This window comes from Ruditapes philippinarum, unplaced genomic scaffold (genome assembly GCF_026571515.1).
Source record: "Ruditapes philippinarum isolate M1 unplaced genomic scaffold, ASM2657151v2 ctg1434_1_1_1_1, whole genome shotgun sequence".
Taxonomy (NCBI): domain Eukaryota; kingdom Metazoa; phylum Mollusca; class Bivalvia; order Venerida; family Veneridae; genus Ruditapes; species Ruditapes philippinarum.
In genome coordinates, this window is record NW_026854142.1 from 40,041 (window position 1) to 60,439 (window position 20,399).

Here is a 20,399-nt window from a genome sequence, read left to right on the forward strand (position 1 = left end):
CTAATAGACAGTATGAGATTGTGCTGCCAAGCTGTCATTGATAGTCACGACCACACAAACGGTTCAGTCTAGAACTGTTAAAAAAACCCACAATATAACCAATTTGCAAAACACGCTGCATGTTTTGAAATCTTCAAAGAGAAAATCCATTTCTCTATCACACAATCAGAGTAAAACTCATTTAAATGATTAAATTCGTCCTTCAGCTGAATGATAAAACATTAAAACCTTTTGCACGGCGTTTATAAACTTATTCCAAAAATTTTTACATTCAAACATATTGGTTTTCGCAAAAGTTGAGAAGTATACAGTTTCCATGTTATGTATGAAAAAATAAGTTTTGAAAAAAATGACCGCCATATTGCTATGCATGCACATAAAACAGCATAAGATAATAAGAAAATCGAGTTTCTTTTTGTATTGTTTATCATTAATTTAAAACTATTTGCAAATAAAACAAAAACAATACGAGTCAGCAAAATTTGATTTTAGAAGACTTTTGTATACTTTAGCTTTTTAGTGTTTATAAGTCAGGCAAAAAATAAATTTATCTTAAGTGATTTGTATAAAAAAAACTGTACACAATTAAGAGTGATGTAGACAAAGCTCTAAATCTCAGAGCGTAAGTGTAAAAAAATGACCTATATCTAGGATTCAACTACCAGCTTTGAGAGCATGGACGCATCGAAACAATGAATAGTAAATTCACACAATTTCATACCAGTTCTTAACAAAGTACTTACAAACTGAATAGCCTAAAGACACTTCAACCTATAATGTTATTTTCATTTTACACAGCCCATAAAATTATATTTACGTGTGATTTAAACATGTATTATTTTCGTTTCTTCAGAGATATTGTCAACATTATTAACGTCTTTCATTGGCTGTTTCTTCAATTTTCGTGAAATAAAATCCTCTATGAGCAAAACAGCAGCTATTCCTTGTGCGGTGGCAAAGATCGGGAAGACAGAATTGTAAGAACCTGTATTATCTCTTATTACGCCTGAAATTGAAAATGCAATAATAACATTATTTGTACATATATAGACAACAACTAACCTGAAAAAAACTACAGACTCAAGTAAGAAAATATTCTTTACAAGGGGCTTGGGTTCAAAACACTGGAAGGGCAATTGTTTTCTTCATTTTCTACTTTTTTACATTTTTATGAACCACTCAAATTCCCTATTGGAAAGAAAAAAGTGTTTAACTTTTATTTTATAATTTTTAAATGTATTTATTGGTTTAATAGTGCTAAATATGGAACCTGATATATTCAAAAAATAGATAAAAACAGAATCCATAAAGAAAGCCAAACACGCCAAAATTGAAAATGTTGCAGGCTCGGTTTGATTGAGCCTGTTCATGGACGGTACTGGAAAGTCCAAGTTACCGTCTACGCCCCTAGCACCGGCTTAAGCAGAATTCAACATTTAAACATGAAATAGTAAAATTTTGAATTTAGAAACATCCGCAGATGTGTTCATATATGTCCTGATATGTTCAAGCCTAAAAAGGGAAACCTACACGGTAAAAATATTTAATATTAAACAAGATCCACCTATATACTTTTAAGAATATAAAGGCAAACTTTGATTGCATTAAAAGATTCAAAAATGTAAATTTGAACGCCTTAAGTATCTTTTATCTCCTCTGAAGAGTATGAATTATATCCTAAGAATGTTTGTTATTAAACGTAACTTGCGTAGGAGGGGTATTATTATACTCTTACTGTCAGGAAACAAATATCTAATTTAATGACTTATTCTCATATTTTATTCATTGGCATCTGCATTTTTTTTGAACTCAATTTAATGGTTATCAAACTGAAAAATGAAGTACTTTCTATAACTACTATAATACTGATTTTCCGTAGCACAGGAAAAGAAATGTTTATCAAATAACGCTAAATCGGGCAAATCTAAATATGTACTGTAGTTGTTTCTAAGCGGTATGTGAAAGGACCAATATATATAAAAAAAATTGTAAATCAATCTGCAAGAATTGAATAAGTGCATAGTGCATACGGCTGCTTAAATATTCGTTTTACCCTCATTGTTAATATTTCTATACACGCCTGTATTTTTTTCAAGATCATTCGTTTGTGTGACGACCTGCCTACCATATAGAAAACGACTTTTGTGTTTTTTCTATATGAGTTATAAAATAATGCATAATAGATTAATTTTATCAATTGTTAGTATTTCTGAGCCATGTAGTACTGATTATTGTATGCCATATTATTCTTACGTGAAACTGAAAAATCTGTCAGATGAGATTGACAGACCGATTCTCTTGACTCAATGACAAGGGTTAAAAGATGTAAAGTCGGGGGACGTTCTATGCGTAAAAAAACCTATATTATGAAAATCATTTACATTTGAATGAACTTTCTTACCGTATATGGGTCCCATTCCAATAGACAAGAGTCCTCCTAAGGTCATAATCAACCCTATAGCAACGTTTACGTGTTCAAGACGTACAAGATTTGCACATATTATGAAAGCACACGCCACGAGTCCGAACACTGCACTCATACATGATAGTCCAATAGCATACATAACATACGTATCTGCAAACATAACGATAAGGCAACCACTACACGCAAAGAGAGCAAGTCCAAAGGGAAGCAAGTATGTATCAATATCTAGCACTTGCTGAATCAGTCCAGGTACGATACAAAAAATTATGCCACAGATATTAAAAAAAACAAATACCATATTTGCTTCAGAATTATCAAATCCTTTCCAGTGCGATATATCAAACACAAAGTCGAGAAATGCGTCTGCTGTTCCTACAGAAACTGTGGCTGCTACGAGCAGGCATATGTACCGTTTTGTCATAACACCTTTGAAAAGGCTTCCTACACTTGCGCACATTTGTTCTTTTTTCGGATTGTTACTCATGGTATTATAATAATGTTTTTCTTGTTCTGCCAACTTGTCTTCCGGTTGTAAAGTAAAATCACTACGGCGGAACCATACCATTAACGAAAACACAAATGAATTACAAAACACTCCACCTATAACTAAAAATGTTCCACGTACACCATATGTTGAGACCAATTCATCTAGTAAATAAGGATAAAACAAGCCGGCAATAGAAGGACATGGACCCTGTATGGCAATGCACCAAGCCCTTTGTTTCCCTTTGAAAGTTCTGTTTATAACCGTTAAGAAACTGACATAAAATAAAGAAGTCCCGATACCTACAACAAAAAGAAATGATTATTAATGTCAGAAATATAACTGTATATGTGTTATAGGATTATGATGATATATGTTGTTGTTGTTGTTGTTTTAGTAACAAACGATATCAGTCAAAATGAAATTCATCTTTAAAACAAATTGGATTTTTACAAAATACTTATTTCTAAATATATTCTTCTTCGAAACAATTATTGATGGAACTTTTAGCAGATCCTTGTATTGGATTTGAAAGTCATAAACATATATTCAACATTAACGGCTAATATAACTTATACAGTAATCTTACAATGTACAATTTCTTACAATCGAGTTTATTTCCGAGTAAACGGACATAAGTCTGAAAGCCAATTTCAAAAAAAATAGTATTGTTTCACCTGGACATTTGTGGGTCTGTCATAACCTTATTCGTGAAAACCATTGTTCGAGCCTGTAACTCGTGAGGAGGAACTCCTTCTCTATCACATATTTGAAGGGAACACTCAAGAAACATTGCTTTATCGATATCACGACAATATGAGCGTCAGTGCACAAAATGTGAACTTAATACAGAAACTATTATCCTACATCAGATCTGTTTCTGTATCAGGAATACCAGAGAACGTGAGAATTTGTGGAACATGCTTATAAATACTCTTTCTCGGGTTAACTTGGTTCCATGAGCTAATAAGAGATTGTCCTCTTGAACAATGTAAAACTAAAATGGGGCTCGCCGTTAAACGGGCGCATTTTCATAAACTTCTCATTAACTAAATCACTATAACGTTTTTTTAGATTGAATGTTGTATTGACATGCTATGTAATACATATTTTGACGTACAATGTTGTATATATTATATTTGTACCAATGAGAAATGTTTTCTGATACATATGTCTTATTTGTAATTAATATGTAAAACACAAATTATAATAGATTTAATCTTCGAGTGCTAGAAAACTTAGATATAGATACTTTTATGAATAAGTAGAATATTTCATGAATTATTTATTAAAATTTTACATTATTCTAGCTGTATAAAATCGGGTTTTCCTTTTATGAATTTTCTTTCTTTTTTTCGTGTAGAGAAGAAAGTATTTGAATTAATCTTAGCAGCTTTACATTAACTGTATCTTCTGTTATGAAGATGTGACTTATGTTCAGAACTATTTGCCAATTCCCCTTCATTATTTTTATGAAATCAATAAATGTGTTTCTGAGTTTCGATTTCGTTGAAATGCTTACAATCATTTAAAGGATATACTAGTAGTCGTCATTTTTTACTTTTAGTTGTTAGATAAAAGACAAATAAAAAATAAATAAAAAAAGACATGTGTGAATAATTTTTTTTGTCATAGAATGAAAGACTTAATCATATCAATTATATTCAATGTATATAAACATATATATACAAGCAATTGAGATTCCACTATATACGATTTTGTCTCTGTTATCATATATTTTTGCTATGATATTGCATAATATTTAAATTGTATTACACTTGCATTGATATTCTGTAAATACTGTTATGCTCTTCATCTTTGGAGGACATAAAAGTACCTATCATAAGTTTCCGTTCAAATTTGACGTATGCATTCATCATAGGAATATGCAGGTCAAGTTTGAATTTGGTCATGGTCCGATGAGAGTGTCATGACCCTCGACGCAATTTTCAGTTTCTATTCATTATCAGGTCAAGTTCGAATTTGGTCATGGTTCTATGATTTTTGACAGAGGTATCCCTCTTGATTTTGGAAAAAAAGAAGAAATTTTCAGTTTCTGTTCATTATCTCCCCAACAATTGTACACATTCAACTCCAATTTGACATATATTTTTTTTTTTTTTTTGGTTTGTTTGTTTCATTTTACGCCTTTTTCCAACAGTATTTCAGTCATATAGGCGGGTAGTTTCCTAACCATCGTTCCTGGAGAGTTACACCAGTACTAGACTACTTTCCTCCGTGCTAAACTACCAAAGCAACTCCCGGGGATCGAACCCACGCCAGAGGTAACATGATTAGAAGTCATCGTCTCTAACCCCTCGACCACGGAGGCGGTAAATTTGACATATATACTCAACGAAATAGAAACCTGACACTTTAATTCTTTTAAATATTTTCTAATTTGTGATTTAAATCAAATAGAGAAAAACAGAATCCCTAAAGAAAGCCCAACACGGCAAAATTAAAAATGCTGCAGACTGGGTTTGATTGAGCCTGTTCATGGACGGTACTGGAAAGTGCAAGTTATCGCCCATGCCCCCCAGCACCGTCTTAAACAGAATTCAACATTTAACACAAACTGGTACAATTTGGAAATTTGAAACATCCGCAGTTGTGTACATATGACGGTAAAATGTGACACGTAAGTGCCATTCCATGAAAAGCGGCATATGGTCCCCAAGTAAAAAAATGCGTGTTCCCTAAACAAGAAAACAATGGGCGGAACTAAATAAAATGGAATTTTGAAAGGGGATCTGAGGTTATGAAGCCTACATATCACAGATTAGACGTCAAAAGACAATTTAAAAAGCAGGCAACATATCCTAAGGGTGATTCAAAACATGTGTAGTGAGTATTCATGACTATAGATACACTATATATGTTTTGTTTTTGTTTTGACCGCGTATTGTCAGTAGAATGCAGCTAAGCGTAAAATTTTAGTTTTTGCACGTGGACCCCGTGTATGCTAAAATGTCAAGTAGACAGTGATGTAAGGCACTATACATGTGTTCAGTAACAATTTAGTGTTATCACACCTAAAGTTGATAGCTTTCACAATGCAACGTTTATCAGAAGCAGAGAGAAATCAAGCAATAGGAATGCTGCTGGATGGGGCACTGTTGTTGACGTGAGTAGAACGTTTAATTGCAGTCGCAACAACGCCCGTCCCCACAGGGCGAGGATAACTCGTGCTCGCTTAGCTGCAGCCAATGTCAATACCATGCAATTGCTAGCAATGTCTCCAGATATGAATCCGATAGAGCATATCTGGGATGTGCTTGGCAGAAATGTCCGACGACATCACGCCCCACATAATATGCTCAAATTGACAAATGCATTGATAGCGGAATGGAACAATTTTCCAAATAACCTTGTTCAACGTTTCGTAAATTCTATGCGACGACGCGTTAACGCACTACTTAGAGCCAGGCGAAGCCACAACCGATATTGAATTAAATGAAAAAATCGCATGCATTTTAAACCTGTTAAAGAAATGATTAAAACCTATCTGCACGTAGTCAAAACGTTATAGCCACAAAAAATTGATATATTGAATTTGACCCTTTCCTTAGAACTAGTGTAATTTAACAAACATAAACATAATTAATAAACAGCAAAATGCGTATCAATGTTGTACATGCATCTCTTTTTCATGCCCAACATCCGTTTTTACATTTCCGTCATCGATTTCCTGAAAATAATAATGAAATATTCACTGTCAGGTTTCTATTTTTGCTGAGTGTATAGTCTGATTTTATTTACCTGTCAATTATGAATACATTATAGCACTCATTTAAATATTCGATCCTACTTCGGTTTTGTCCGTTTATTTTACGAGAATTAATATGGAGTATATAGCTAACGTTTGGAAATCCCCACTAGCTAAATGTAGATTCTCGTAACATACGCAATAGCAAAGTCGGTCAAGTGATTACCTAATGTATGAGAGGTCCGAGGTTCGATCCCTTCTTTTGACATTTTTTAGACGTCACTTATTTTTAGACTTTTTTTTATTTTTAAGTATATCATAATACAAATGTTCAAGCGCTTTCAGAATTTTCTACACAGATATGAAACAATTAAGAAACATTGAATTGTCACGTTTTGTATTGTTTTTTACGGCACTGAAATGTTATTTAATGATCTTAATCCGAATGAATTTTGAATATTAATTCTTTAATAATGTTATATACAAAAGTATAGCATTAACAAAAAAGAGCAAAACAGATTAAATCAGAAAGAACAACCTTAACTTCAAAAATGTTGAAAATAGTTATGAATAAGAAAAAATGCCTGCTCGATCTTACACCACATACGACATTTAGCAATTATATACCCGTAGTTTACCCTATTACGCTATAACGGTCAGTGTAACTAATGCATAGAAACCAGATGAATTCAATCATATCTTACTGCTTAAATCTCACGGAATAAATCGAACATTTATCGAATATTAATTTATTCTGTGCATTGACCGTTTTATCAGTATGGAATTGACAGGTTAATAAAATCAAACAATAGATACATCATAAGAATAAGCATGGCAAGTTTGTATTTGGTCATGATTCTGTGATTTTGGACGAGATTTTGGACAAAGTTATCCCTCTTGGACGTTGAAAAAAAAAGAAATTTCAGTTTCCACACACTTACTTTTGTAGAAATGTACCTAAATGTATAAGGTTGAAATTGCTTGTACAGGTATTTAACCAGAACAGTTCGAATTTGGTTTTGGTGCAATGATTTTTGACAGGGTTCTCCTTCTTGAACTTAGAATAAATAATAAAAATATTCAGTTTCTGCGTGTTTAAAGTGTTTAAATATCGAATTCTGCTTACGCCGATATCAGAGCATGTGAATGGTAGCTAGCAAAAATCACTACAATCTATTATCAGACTCAATCAAACCGAGCCTGTAAAATATTTAATTATGCCGATTTGAGTGTTCTTAATGAAATCTGTTTTTCACTATTTCACACAAGATGAAATGCATATAACTACACATCTTAAGAAAGACTATAAATAGAATCCTTAAAGAATGAATTAATACACGAATAATTGCCATGCTTGTACCATAAACAAAAAAGAAATTAAATAAGAAAAACTCAAATATATACCTCCCAAAACGCCAATTGTAGCATAAAGATACCAAATGTCTGTAACGATAAATGACACTGCAAAGCCTGAAGACATGCAAATACTTGACACCAAAAGAGCGACAGGCAATCCGAACTTGTTGATTATTACTCCGCTTACAACACCTTTAAAGTGACAAAAAACACAACAAATGTATTTAAGCTGTATAACCTGTTTTTTTTTATCCCAGATGACCCATAAACGAACTTTAAATCATTAAAAAAATCTACCTCTTAAAGCTAAGGGGTTGCCTTAACCGGTTAAGACATTGGAATATTATCCACATATCATAAGAGACGACTTAATGGGTTTGAAGTACAATCTTGCAGACAAATTGTTCCATATTTGAGCTCTGTTGGGTAGTTTTTGGCTCCGGGTGACCCGTATACCTACTTTACCTAGAAGTAATCTACTTCTTAACCTCAGGTGTTTTAAACTTTAAGCAACACCAGGGGTCAAAACACCTCACCCCGAGCCCGGAGATGCATAGAAACCAGTAATTGGAACCAATTTAGCCGCCACTTACAATCGCGCACTTCAATTATGATGCCTTAAACCTTAATGGCAACCCATCAGCCAAAAGGGAGAGCAAATACATTACTAAAAGTATCAAAGTATTGTTATTTTTATGTATTCTTTATATTAAATGTGTCCGAAGTATATTATACCTGCAATACTTTCTTGTTGTGTTTATGTAGATTGCTTTACTTTATGTATATTTCATACAAATTTCAAATTTTGTTCACGAGTCCGTATCATAAAGTTATACAAATTTTGAGATTGTGTTGCCGATAGTGAATTATGACATTTGCATATCTAATAATGGCATCCCTCGCACTCGGCCAAATGTTAAGTATGCATCAACTGATTAGAAATGAATTGATGCACTGACATGTAAGAATGTGAACACCAGTAGTAAGTAAGTACTGACATGTAAGTAAATGAGTAACAAAAAGAGAAACTTACCAAAACTTGTTGTTATGCCCATCAATAGGGCTTGAACAGTGGCTGTTGTTGGCCGGTCCGTCAGAAAAGTATCGCGAATTGAAGGAAACAAAGCCCCGAATGAAAACACTAAACCAAACTGGAATGTTGCTAGGACAAACACCACCCAAAAATATAACCACTTCGTACTGGAAAAGAAAATTAAAATCTTATCAAGAGCCACCGCATATTTTCTTATTTCTAAAGATAAACACATCAGAGGAACAAGAGCATCTGCGAGGAAAATTATTCTCTTAACAAAATTTGCAAGTTTAATTCAAAATTCACTTTTGACATTGACGGTGAAGTCCAGAAATGCTATTTTTTATATCTTGTTACAGTTTCCACAAAAATATAAGATACTCATTTGCCACATTGATTAAAATTTGTTTGCTTCTTTTACTCTGTTGGCAATTGGTTACTAACAGTGAATGAGTATTTGTATGTCAGTGAAAATGCTCCTTTGTTTACATTTTGTTACCTTAACAACACATTCAGTGTAGATTTCTCCAGTTGTTAAACATGTACTATGATCTTAATCTATTATCAAAACATTCAAATACATATTTGGTATTTCTATAGAATACAAAAATATGGATTTCTGAGGAATAATGTGCCTTTTATCATGTTTCACTTTTGTCATAAGTGCTAGTTTGTGTAAGAATGAACCAAATTCATAAAATAATAACAAAGTTATGACAATTAAAGCGAATTTCAATAACTTTGAGTCAATTGAAGGTCAAAGTCAAATTAGAATAATTCACATGAATTTGTAATATGTGTTCTTAAGCCATGGTCGAAAAAAGGTATCGGTCATTTTCTAGTGATTCGGCAATCAGGTTTTGTAATAATGTTTCCTTTGTCCAAGTATTAATCAATTCCATAAATAAATAACAAAGTAATGGCCAATTGCAGCAAAATTCACTAAGTTGACCTTATTAAGTGTCGAGGTCAAAAAAAGTAAAGGTCAAGTACAATAACATCTTATAAGATGACTTGTCCGCACAAGAATAGATAGAAAACATTTATTTATTACACAGTTATAGCCACTAGTAGCAAAAACTGTTATAAGTATTTGAAGTTTAAATTCAAGGTTATCTATTGGTCAAATTTGTATGATCTTTTTAAAGTCATTGGACAAGGGGAGTTGTGCTTAAGTATGAAAACAATCTAATTCATTACAAAATCATAGCCAATTATAGCAACAACTTGATTTTCAAAGCCAAGGTCAAAGTATGAAGATAATCTATCCATAAATAACCAAAAAGTTAAATCAAATTTTAGCTAAAAGCAAGAACAATTCAATCATATGACCTACAAGGTCAATGTTATTTAAAGCTGCCCAAACCTCCAAATTAGCCAAAATATTTCAAACTTGAGAAAATGTATTGCGATTTAAAAAAAAAAAGATTAAATCACTGATTTACATGCTTTTTGCGATTAATGATATATTTTTCAGTATTTATGACCATAATCGTATTGCTATTCTTTGCGTATTTTATTATCTTTTATGTGGATATTGACGTGAATACAACACATTAGCTGCGCTAAACGAGAACTGTATCAAATCTTAGGTTGGAATGGCTACGTCACGTTATTCAGTCCTATGAGTCAAAATCTGGTCTAGTTTTGAAATGAAATAACTTAAGTCTGGTGTACTCTATCTTATACTCCTTTCATTCTCTAATTTATTGAATTTATAACTTACGATATACTAAGTAGGTTTTACCTAACAAAAGCTTTTTTTAGAGTAGGGTAGTTTTTTTTGTTTAAATGTTAGAAATATGAAGAATTGCAAACAAGAGAATCGGGTTGGGGATGATAAAACGACACTATTTTGATAATTAAACCGGTGATTATCATCTCCTTTTCGATATTGGACCTCTCATTACAGTTGAAAAGGGAAAAGAGTTGTAAAGTCTTTGTTACTACATTTTGCACAATACCACCAGATGTGCTGCAAATATAACTGTAAATGTAGCTATTTAGCTACTTAAATATTATCTAAAAATCTAAAGTTATCTGCCAAAACTCGGAATAAAACATTCTTACCTTTGATTCATTTTTCACGATTAATACAATCCCTTCAGATTTGAATCTAGTTTTGATCAATGTTTAATCCTCTTTATCAATGTTGTGCAAAATGTATGTATGTTTACTAAGATATTCATGCTCAATTTATTTATCTAATTAAATATTCGTGAATGTGCAACTGCAATAATAAAAGTGTGCATGCATTAGAATGACAAAAACAATCCATTGCAAAATATTATCGTCTGTTGCATGTTTTTCATGATATGAGATTACCCAACTTTTCAGGGCCATAATTTATACAGACGTAAAAAAAACTGTGCACTTTTATTTTTGCTATATTTTCGTGATAACTCGGAATAACTGAGCGAATTTACCCCCCCCCCCCCAAAAAAAAAATAAAATAAAATAAATAAAAATAGGGAGGCATATAGCTTTTTAATTGTCCGTCCGTTCTTCCGCCCGTTGTCCCGCTTTCTTAAGCTTTCCGTCCGAACATTGTTCGGTACATAAATTTGTCACATATCGATGAATTTTAAAACAATTTTGTATTAATGTGCATCACATTTTGGCAATATGCATGTGCAACATCGATCTAGGTCTGAAGATTAAAGGTCAAGGTCACACTTTTAATAAAAAGCACCGATGTTCGTGTCCGATCAACGATCAGGTCATTGATAGAACGACACATTGTCATTATGCATAATATGTTGGACATAATGACAATGTGTCGTGCGCAAAAATCAAATCCCTTCTTCAAAGGTCAAAGTCATACTTGTAGATCAAAGTTACGATATGAATTTAATAAAATTGCACTATTGTTTATGTCGAGGGCATGAATCAGGTCCCTACCTTAAATGTCAAGGTCCCACTTTTATTCGTAAGGCATGATATGAATCTTATCACGAAAGTGCGTATATGGTTGTATCTAGTCAACAATGCTGCCACTCCTGCCATGTAAAAGCATTTGGTATGTATATGTTAGACATGATGATGATGTGCATAACTATACTGCTTATCAAGTTAATATGTAGCAATATAAGTAAAATTTAGCGCAGCAGCTTAAGGGTCAAGTACATGCTTTAATGTCAGAAGTTATGATATGACAGTTCATTGAAAGTCATGTCAAAGTCCAAGACTTTTTGTCATTCAGTAACAGATTTTGTAATAATTTGGTTTGGAGATATAAAAGAAACAATAGATGATGAGTTTGTAGCCACGATAGGACTTCTAAGGTTTATACATAGATAGTTATATCCAGTCATTAATTTTGTCATACATGAATAGAATTTGAATTAACTAGGCATACGTAATGTGGCACATTCCGAAAGCGTGTCACATTCAGAGGCCTGGCCGACAGTTGAAAAGATATTGTTTATACAATGTTAAAATACTTTATTGGTCATTGTGTCTAGTCATATTTTTGTCATTCATTCATGGATTATTTTTTTAAAAAAAGTAATAAAGCTAACTGATGATACATGAAAATACTTGTAAATGTTCCTATATTATTGGAACACTCTTTTTATAGTAACCATGCCTTTGATGCAGTTTCTCTACTTGGCTACGCTTGGGGATGGTCATTTGTCTGTTTCCAAATACAGTTCTAATTTCCATCTGAGTACAGGCGCATTTGACTAAATATTGCACTTAATTGACCAAACTTGCCGGATATTTTACTAAAAGATGACTTGAACGCTGTTACGTGATCATATGTTTTTCATGTTTATTTTGTCGCCGGTCGATTTACTGAAACTTTACGCACTGAAACATTAGCTTTCAAATTGAATTTGAACCGTGAACAAGAAACCATGGCTTCGAAAAAAACGATAGAGTTCAAGTTCTTGTCTTTCTTGCGCCAGAAAGAAGCGTAACTAACGTTGACAGATAGTTTAAATGTCATAGCAATATAATGATATACCTGCGGCAGCGTAGGAGATGGCGTTCATGATCTTTTTAGCAAAAATGCAAACCCAATCAGAGCCAGGTGGCAATACGTCGGCCAGATTACTAATCCTCGTAACCTTTCTTGTCGTAGCGAATTCTATTTGGTGGAGGCAGCGCAATGTTTTTGGCACGATAAAAGGTGACAAAATGTAAATCTACTTGTCATTTCTGGTATTCTGAATGCCCGAATTTATATTGACATTGTTGCACGTCCTTTTCTGCTTTAGTATAAATGTTTGGTAATGCCAGTCGGAATATTGCTAGGCTCAAGGAAAATTATCACACTAGCACAACGTTAACTTACTACCATGCCCGGCTTGCTCACCGGACATAAATCCCTTTATTGCACCTTGGAAGGAGGGCAAGAAGAAATCAGTAAGTTATAATATTCGGCATCTTACAGTTGTCCTTGTCCAAGAATGGAGTTCTATTTCGTATGGTCGAGAATATTGCTTTGAATCATAGGAGAGATGGACATACTCGGGATTGATGAAATTTCAGAAATTTAAACACATTTACAGTAACAATTTACAAGACCGTTACAAAAATGACAATTGACAATTTGAAAAATGCGAATTTCAATTTTAATCCCTAATACGTTAACGTAAAAGACAGTGGCGTTTATCTTTGATTATAACAAAAACACGGCATCATGTTGGCGACTGAATATCCCAGATTTTGGTATGAAATATTTAAATGTTCTTACAAGAATAGCCTGAAAAAAAAAAACACTTTTTTGCGTCAGTATATAATGTACGTTTAATAGAAAAATCAATAAAATAGTCGCTTAAAAAACTAAGTGCACTACTTCTCATATAAATGTAAAGAAAATGCAGTTGCATTTGTCTGGGGTGAAGAAAATGCTGTTTTAACTACATTTTTGTATATGAATTAAAAGCATTTCGAATGTGTTGCAACAGGTACTAGTACCTCAGAAATTTAATCGATTTGTTTATTTTAGGAAGATCATAGTGTAACCTTCTTACCAAAGTATACCTTACTGCATGTCACCTTGTCAGTTCAAACAACTTAATTAAGATTTCCCAGTCTTAAATTTTGAAAAAATTATCTCCAAAATATATCGTGAAGATATAATTTGTCCCTGACAATTATTTATGTCTGACACATTTAAATAATATCTTCATATACTCGTGACCAAACAATTGTTTTTACCCAAATGCCTTCAAACAGGATTGAACACTAATACTTCCAAATCAGATTGTCATCCGCTTACTTTTCTTGCATATTTTTGTTCAGAATTTTATCTAGATGATCATTATTGAAGAAGAAGAAGCAATTACCAATTAAGTACCAATTAATCTAGACAAACGCTAATTGGTTTTGTGAAACTACTTTCTTTTTCATAAGAAAATATTTGTTGATGAAAACATATTTGTTGATGTTCTGATACAGAAGTTGAGCTTGAATTGTCAATTTTTTTTTTCAGTTTTTTGTTAAGAACATGATTAACATCAATAATGTAAAGTTTTTAGATGACTTTTGACTTTTTCTCAATTATACAAGTTTAAAGATTTGAATTTAGCATCCACATAATGTTATAGGCAGAGTTTATGAGCAAGAGCATTGTTTTACTAATCTCGATTTATGGTGATTGATTTTCATCTATCATTGACTTTAAATAAATAAAAAGAGTTAAGAATTTCTTTCGTGCTTTGTTTATCGTTGATTTTTTATAACAAAAAGAACGAAAGTGTACAATTGTAAGTAGAAACTAAACGGGCTTTATACAGACAAAATTATAAAGTAATAATTGATGGTCTGTATCAAACAAACTGGGCAAAATTTAGAGTGATGTACAAAACTTTTATCTGGAAATCTCATATGAATCCTGTAGCTATGAAATTGTAGGCTTGAAAAATCATGATATTACTTAACGATTTTATAACAAAATTGTTTATTGGTATTTACGGCTAACATTTATGGCACCAAAAAGGGGAAATATGATTTTGGCTTACATAGGGTGGTACAAACTTCAACGCTAGGGGTTAAAACGATCTCACCGTCTAGAGCTAAGAGAAGCATAGACTCCAGTAATTCAAACCAATTTAGTCCATGAACAGGCTGAAGACCATCTACAATCTTACATTATTATCATTATCCTTTTGTAAACAGCTGATCAAATTATATCTAATTATACTTTAAAAACGTATCTCTTAATATCCTTGTGGGTGGCGATAAGGTAGATAGGATTGTAAGGACCTGTACTATCCTTGATAACACCAGAGATTTAACACCAGAGATAAGAACACAATAAAATAATATTCTATTCTAAACAACTTGAGCACAAATGCAGCTAGTAGCTCGAACTCAATGCTTTAAAATGATTTTAGAATCAACCAAGACATCAAACTGCACGAAAAATGAAGAATGGCTTCTCTACCGATCACTGTTTCTGCTCTATGATGAGCTCGTTTCCATGCCGTAATAGGTGTGTACCAAAATTAATTCTTTGAATTCAGATGAGCACAAGATCTCAGACAATTATAATTTCTTGTGTATATTATAACAAGGCCATTAAGCCCTTACTATGTTGATTATCATAAATGGACTTCTTCATCATTCAATCTGAACACATCCATCTCAAAATATGTAAAACTTATTGACTAGCCAACGATGAAGACAGTGATTCGACAGTAAGTATATGTCAGCTGATCTTGATCTACACTGGTCGCATGGATACATTTAATTGCCACAAGCCAATGGTTAATTAATTGAGCTGAAAGAAAACGTTATTACCTATTCTTTATCTATTATCATCTTTAAATATTACTTATCATTGTGATTATTGATAATATTTTGGGTTGAAAAATATCTTTGACATAATTTATATGCACTGACAATCTATAAGCATTATGTTTGTAAGTGATCTTCTTTCCTTCAAAACATAAAGTTATTTGTAGATGGCGCGTCTCGACCCAAGTATAAAATCAACTTGCACACGTAGTATTTGAGTTGTCGTTGTTTTTGCAAAACAAACCATCTGAAGTATACGCCTTTGTCTTTTAGCATTATGAAAACCCCGCGAGACGATATAATGAACAAACAATGGATACTAGCGCATATTTTCAATATGAATTATGCCGCTTTCTTGAGTGATCTTAGCCCTGTCAAATTATTTAAACGCAAAAAAAGCTGCTCAAAACTTTGCGAATCTGATGGACTACCTGCACTCCAGTTACCGCACTGTGCATGTATATGTATGTGTACGATTTAACTCTGACACTTTTTCAACAGAAAGGTCCCCAAACTATGATACAAGTGATCTTTCTTTTCCTTCAATAAACATAAAGTTTGTGTATATGAGCCGCGTCACGACAAAACCAACATATAGTATCAATGATATTTTACTTGCACACGTTTAAGAAATATTATGAGTTTGTCGTTATGATGCAAAAAAACATAAACCATTGGAAGTATACGGCCTTTGAGGTCAATTCCTACGCATCAAAACTCCAAAACCGTTGTTCATCCCCGCGCAGACCGATATTTATTCGATTTTATCGAAACAAGGGAGCTCACTAGCGCTATATTTTTTCAACTTGAGATTATTTCCGCTTTTCGTATGAGTTTGATCTGTAGCGCCCCCTGCTGTCGTAAAAATTATTTAACGACAAGAAAAAAAATATGTGCTTGCTTCAAAATTTTGTCGAATCCGTGATGACTGAGCAGATCTAATCTTTGCTATTTGTTTTTATTGTAGTTATCCCATACAAAATTTCTTTTGTAAACAGCTGATCAAATTATATATAATTATATTTTAAAAACGTATCTCTTAATATCCTTATGTGGTGGCGATAAGGCAGATAGGATTGTAAGAACGATAACACCAGAGATTTATCACCAGAGATAAGAACACAATAAAATAATATTCTATTTTAAACAACTTGAGCACAAATGCAGCTAATAGCACGAACTCAATGCATTAGATTTTATTCTTTAAAATGATTTTAGAATCAATCAAGACATCAAACTGCACGAAAAATGAAGGATGGCTTCTCTACCGATCACTGTTTCTGCTCTATGATGAGCTCGTTTCCATGCCGTTATAGGTGTGTACTAAAGTTAATTCTTTGAATTCAGATGAGCAGAAGATCTCAGACAATTATAATTTCTTGTGTATATTATAACAAGGCCATTAAGCCCTTACTATGTTGATTATCATAAATGGACTTCTTCATCATTCAATCTGAAGACATTCGTCTCAAAATATGTAAAACTTATTGACTAGCCAACGATGAAGACAGTGATTCGACAGTACGTATATGTCAGCTGATCTTGATCTACACTGGTTGCACGGACACAAGCTAATGGTTAATTAATTGAGCTGAAAGAAAACGTTATTACCTATTCTTTATCTATTATCATCTTTAAATATTACTTATCATTGTGATTATTGATACTATTTTGAGTTGAAAACTATCTTTGATATAATTTATATGCACTGACAATCTATAAGCATTACTAGTTGTAAGTGATCTTTCTTTTCCTACAAGAAACATAAAGTTTGTGTATATATTGTACCTAGTAGTAACTTATATTTGTTATCTCACCGATTAGTTAATTTTGACATTTCAATTCAACAGCTCGTCTATAAAGATTGTTTCCACTCGATAAAACGATAAAATTTGAAAAGCATAAATTTACTCAGGAAATAAATTTCCCATTAATCAGATGTACTATACCATACATGACTTGCATCAAATTGCCAAAAAAAAAAAATAAAATTATTTGCTGAAAATAGGTTTTAAGTGATTAAATCTGCTGCACTTGCACTTTAGTTTAAATTATTATGATTATGTGTAATAACATTTTCATACCTCATAGGAAAAATTAACAATTTAATATTTAAGAAAATAGTTATATCAGAATTATTATATAGCATTATCCAACGTCTTTCCGAAGCAAAACTTTAACAACTTGAAAATGTATACTGATACATCTACACGCAAGACAGTCAATAACAAACAAAAGAGGAAAACTTACAAAAAAACATGCCGCCACTGCCATCAATGAAGATTATAGCCTTTAGGATAGCTTTAGTTGGTATGTATATTTGAAAAGAAAAGTATCTCGTATAGAAGAAAACAGAGATCCGTGACAAAACTATAAAGTAACGAGTAATATAGCTACTTTGTACTGTGGAAGAAATGAAACATGTATCTCAATTAAATGAACTATGCTATTGTAAAATGACATATATTCTTTCTCGCAGACTGATGTTTTGCTACTTTAGTTTATACATTCGTCGCCCTATTCTAAAAATGATGTATCAACAATTTCCTCTTTTTTGGAAAAATGGGTTAAAGATTCAAGACTTCGTAACTTTCTGGATTGTTATTATTTACGTCAACATGTGTTAAAAGCACTTTCTTATATACCTTTATAATTTTCAGTAATTAAAAAAAAATGGAGATAGACCAAAATGATTATTTTTGAATAAAAAGAATATAAATTAAAAAAATTATAATACGAAACAAATACTAATGCAAAATATAAATTTATTTAACCGTTACTTTCCTAGTTAGCTAGCTGCTTTAGATACGATTGTTGTTGTTATCACTGGAGTTAGAACAATAATAATAGATTAAGTAAAAAAATGTAACCGCTAGAGTGTTAACAAGGTTTTACTATTTTTAGCTCCTGTGACCTTGTTTTTCATCCGAGATGACCTTGTTCAAACTCATCCGAGCTATCACCTAGACAAGCATCCTGACAAAGTTTGATGATGATTGAGGCAAAAATGTGACCGCTAGAGTGTTAACAATGTTTTTCTATTTTTAGCTCCTGTGACCTAGTTTTTAATCCGAGATGACACATGTTCAAACTCATTCGAGCTATCACCTAGACAAACATCCTTACCAAGTTTGATGATGATTGAGGCAAAAATGTGACGCTAGAGTGCTAACGAACAAGTGTGGACGGACGACGGACATTCAACGATCCTAAAAGCACATGATATCCAAAGGAAAATGAACTTTATTTCGGTACAATTATTATCAAAAATGCGTCTGACTCACTCATATCATAATCAACTCAAACACCAACCGGTGAACAATAATAACCATGTCGGCTGGTACATGTATACATTTTGTACTATCAGTTTCTACAACCATAATAATAAGTTTGAAAATAATAAACCGCTTAATTTTATATCTATATAAAATTTACTTAATTTCGGCGGACTTTTTCTCAATAATTTATTTTGGAATCAACTAAGCCAACAACTCCCAGCATTGAAATATTTTTTGTTTACATTTATTTTTTGTTAGCGTTAGTTTGACCAAAATACCGTATCCGTTCTGTATAGATGACCATTCAATTTTTCGGCTAAATACCGTCTAAAATCAATTTGACTTCAGGGAAGAACTGAATCTAGGTAGAGTGTCCATTGGTTATGTTAAAATTTCAAACTGGAACCTGCGAATCTCAATTGTTATTCTTAAATAAGTAAAATAAAATAAACTATCTTTCTGAAACGGTTTATGCATCTAATGTTTAATTAATCTTAAAGAGTTCCAGAGACAAATTTTCTTCTTATAAAAAGTTTCTCAGATTTTTTTAAAGTTCTCTCACTTTTTTATTGAATATTCTTAACCATGTTTCCACCAACAAATTATATATATACATGTCATTGCTTTAAAAATTTCATTAGTTTTAAAATATGTCATTTCGTAAATTTAACCAGCATGTATCCTATTAAATCACAATATATTTGGATTCGAAAACAAGCAAATCCTTTCCATGATGGATTTTTGTCTTTATCATTTCACTTGATATGATATTAGGTGTATGTTTAAAATTTTAATATTGCTCTAAATTAACAAAAGTTCGTATTATATTATTTTGTTTTTTGTTTTGACTTCATTTTGCTTTTAAAAGCTTATCAACCAATAATAGTGAGTACAATTAAATTTTTTATGATTATCATTCTTTCAAAAGTAAATAATTACGTCATATCAAAAAGTATAACAAAAACAGATGACCGTTGAGATAAATGCATCCTTGAAAAAAAATTGACTTATAAAAACTTTGGAGGAAGAGTTATTGACTCTAGTGATTCAGAATCTGCTGATAGTCAAAATTGTTCACCATCCAAAGCTAGATTCTGGGAAACTGTTTCTTCTACATCGTACGTAAAATAGCACAATACATCAACTTGTAGTACAGTTTGTTGGACTAACCCTACTTACAGCCCTGTATAACACATTGAATTTGCATACGTAATAATTGTTATTATTTCATCATTAAACAGGCATTGCTAACATTTTTTATGGAAATAATTTTTGCAAGTAAAAGCAGATTTGTCTCCGCCAAGTTTCTTTTTTAAGATACGTCTTGTTTCGCAATATTGCTACCATACATGATTACCCATTGT

At 32.3% G+C, this 20,399-nt stretch overlaps 1 protein-coding gene across 2 annotated transcripts; it reads right to left on the bottom strand.

Annotated features, from left to right (window-relative positions):
- Positions 1 to 228: 228 nt before the first annotated feature.
- On the bottom strand, positions 229 to 11,188 carry LOC132739095 (monocarboxylate transporter 12-like). 2 transcript variants are annotated; one of them, XM_060726747.1, is made up of 5 exons: positions 11,078 to 11,188; positions 9,008 to 9,174; positions 8,023 to 8,166; positions 2,402 to 2,575; positions 229 to 1,006 (listed from the first exon to the last, which is right to left on the bottom strand). In XM_060726747.1, the coding sequence occupies exons 1-5, from the start codon at positions 11,086 to 11,088 to the stop codon at positions 825 to 827; spliced, it is 678 nt and encodes a 225-aa protein (XP_060582730.1). In that variant the 5' UTR covers positions 11,089 to 11,188; the 3' UTR covers positions 229 to 824. The 2 variants fall into 2 exon arrangements, with proteins under 2 accessions (XP_060582730.1, XP_060582729.1); XM_060726746.1 differs by having other exon boundaries at positions 2,402 to 3,211.
- Between the last annotated feature and the right edge of the window lie 9,211 nt (positions 11,189 to 20,399).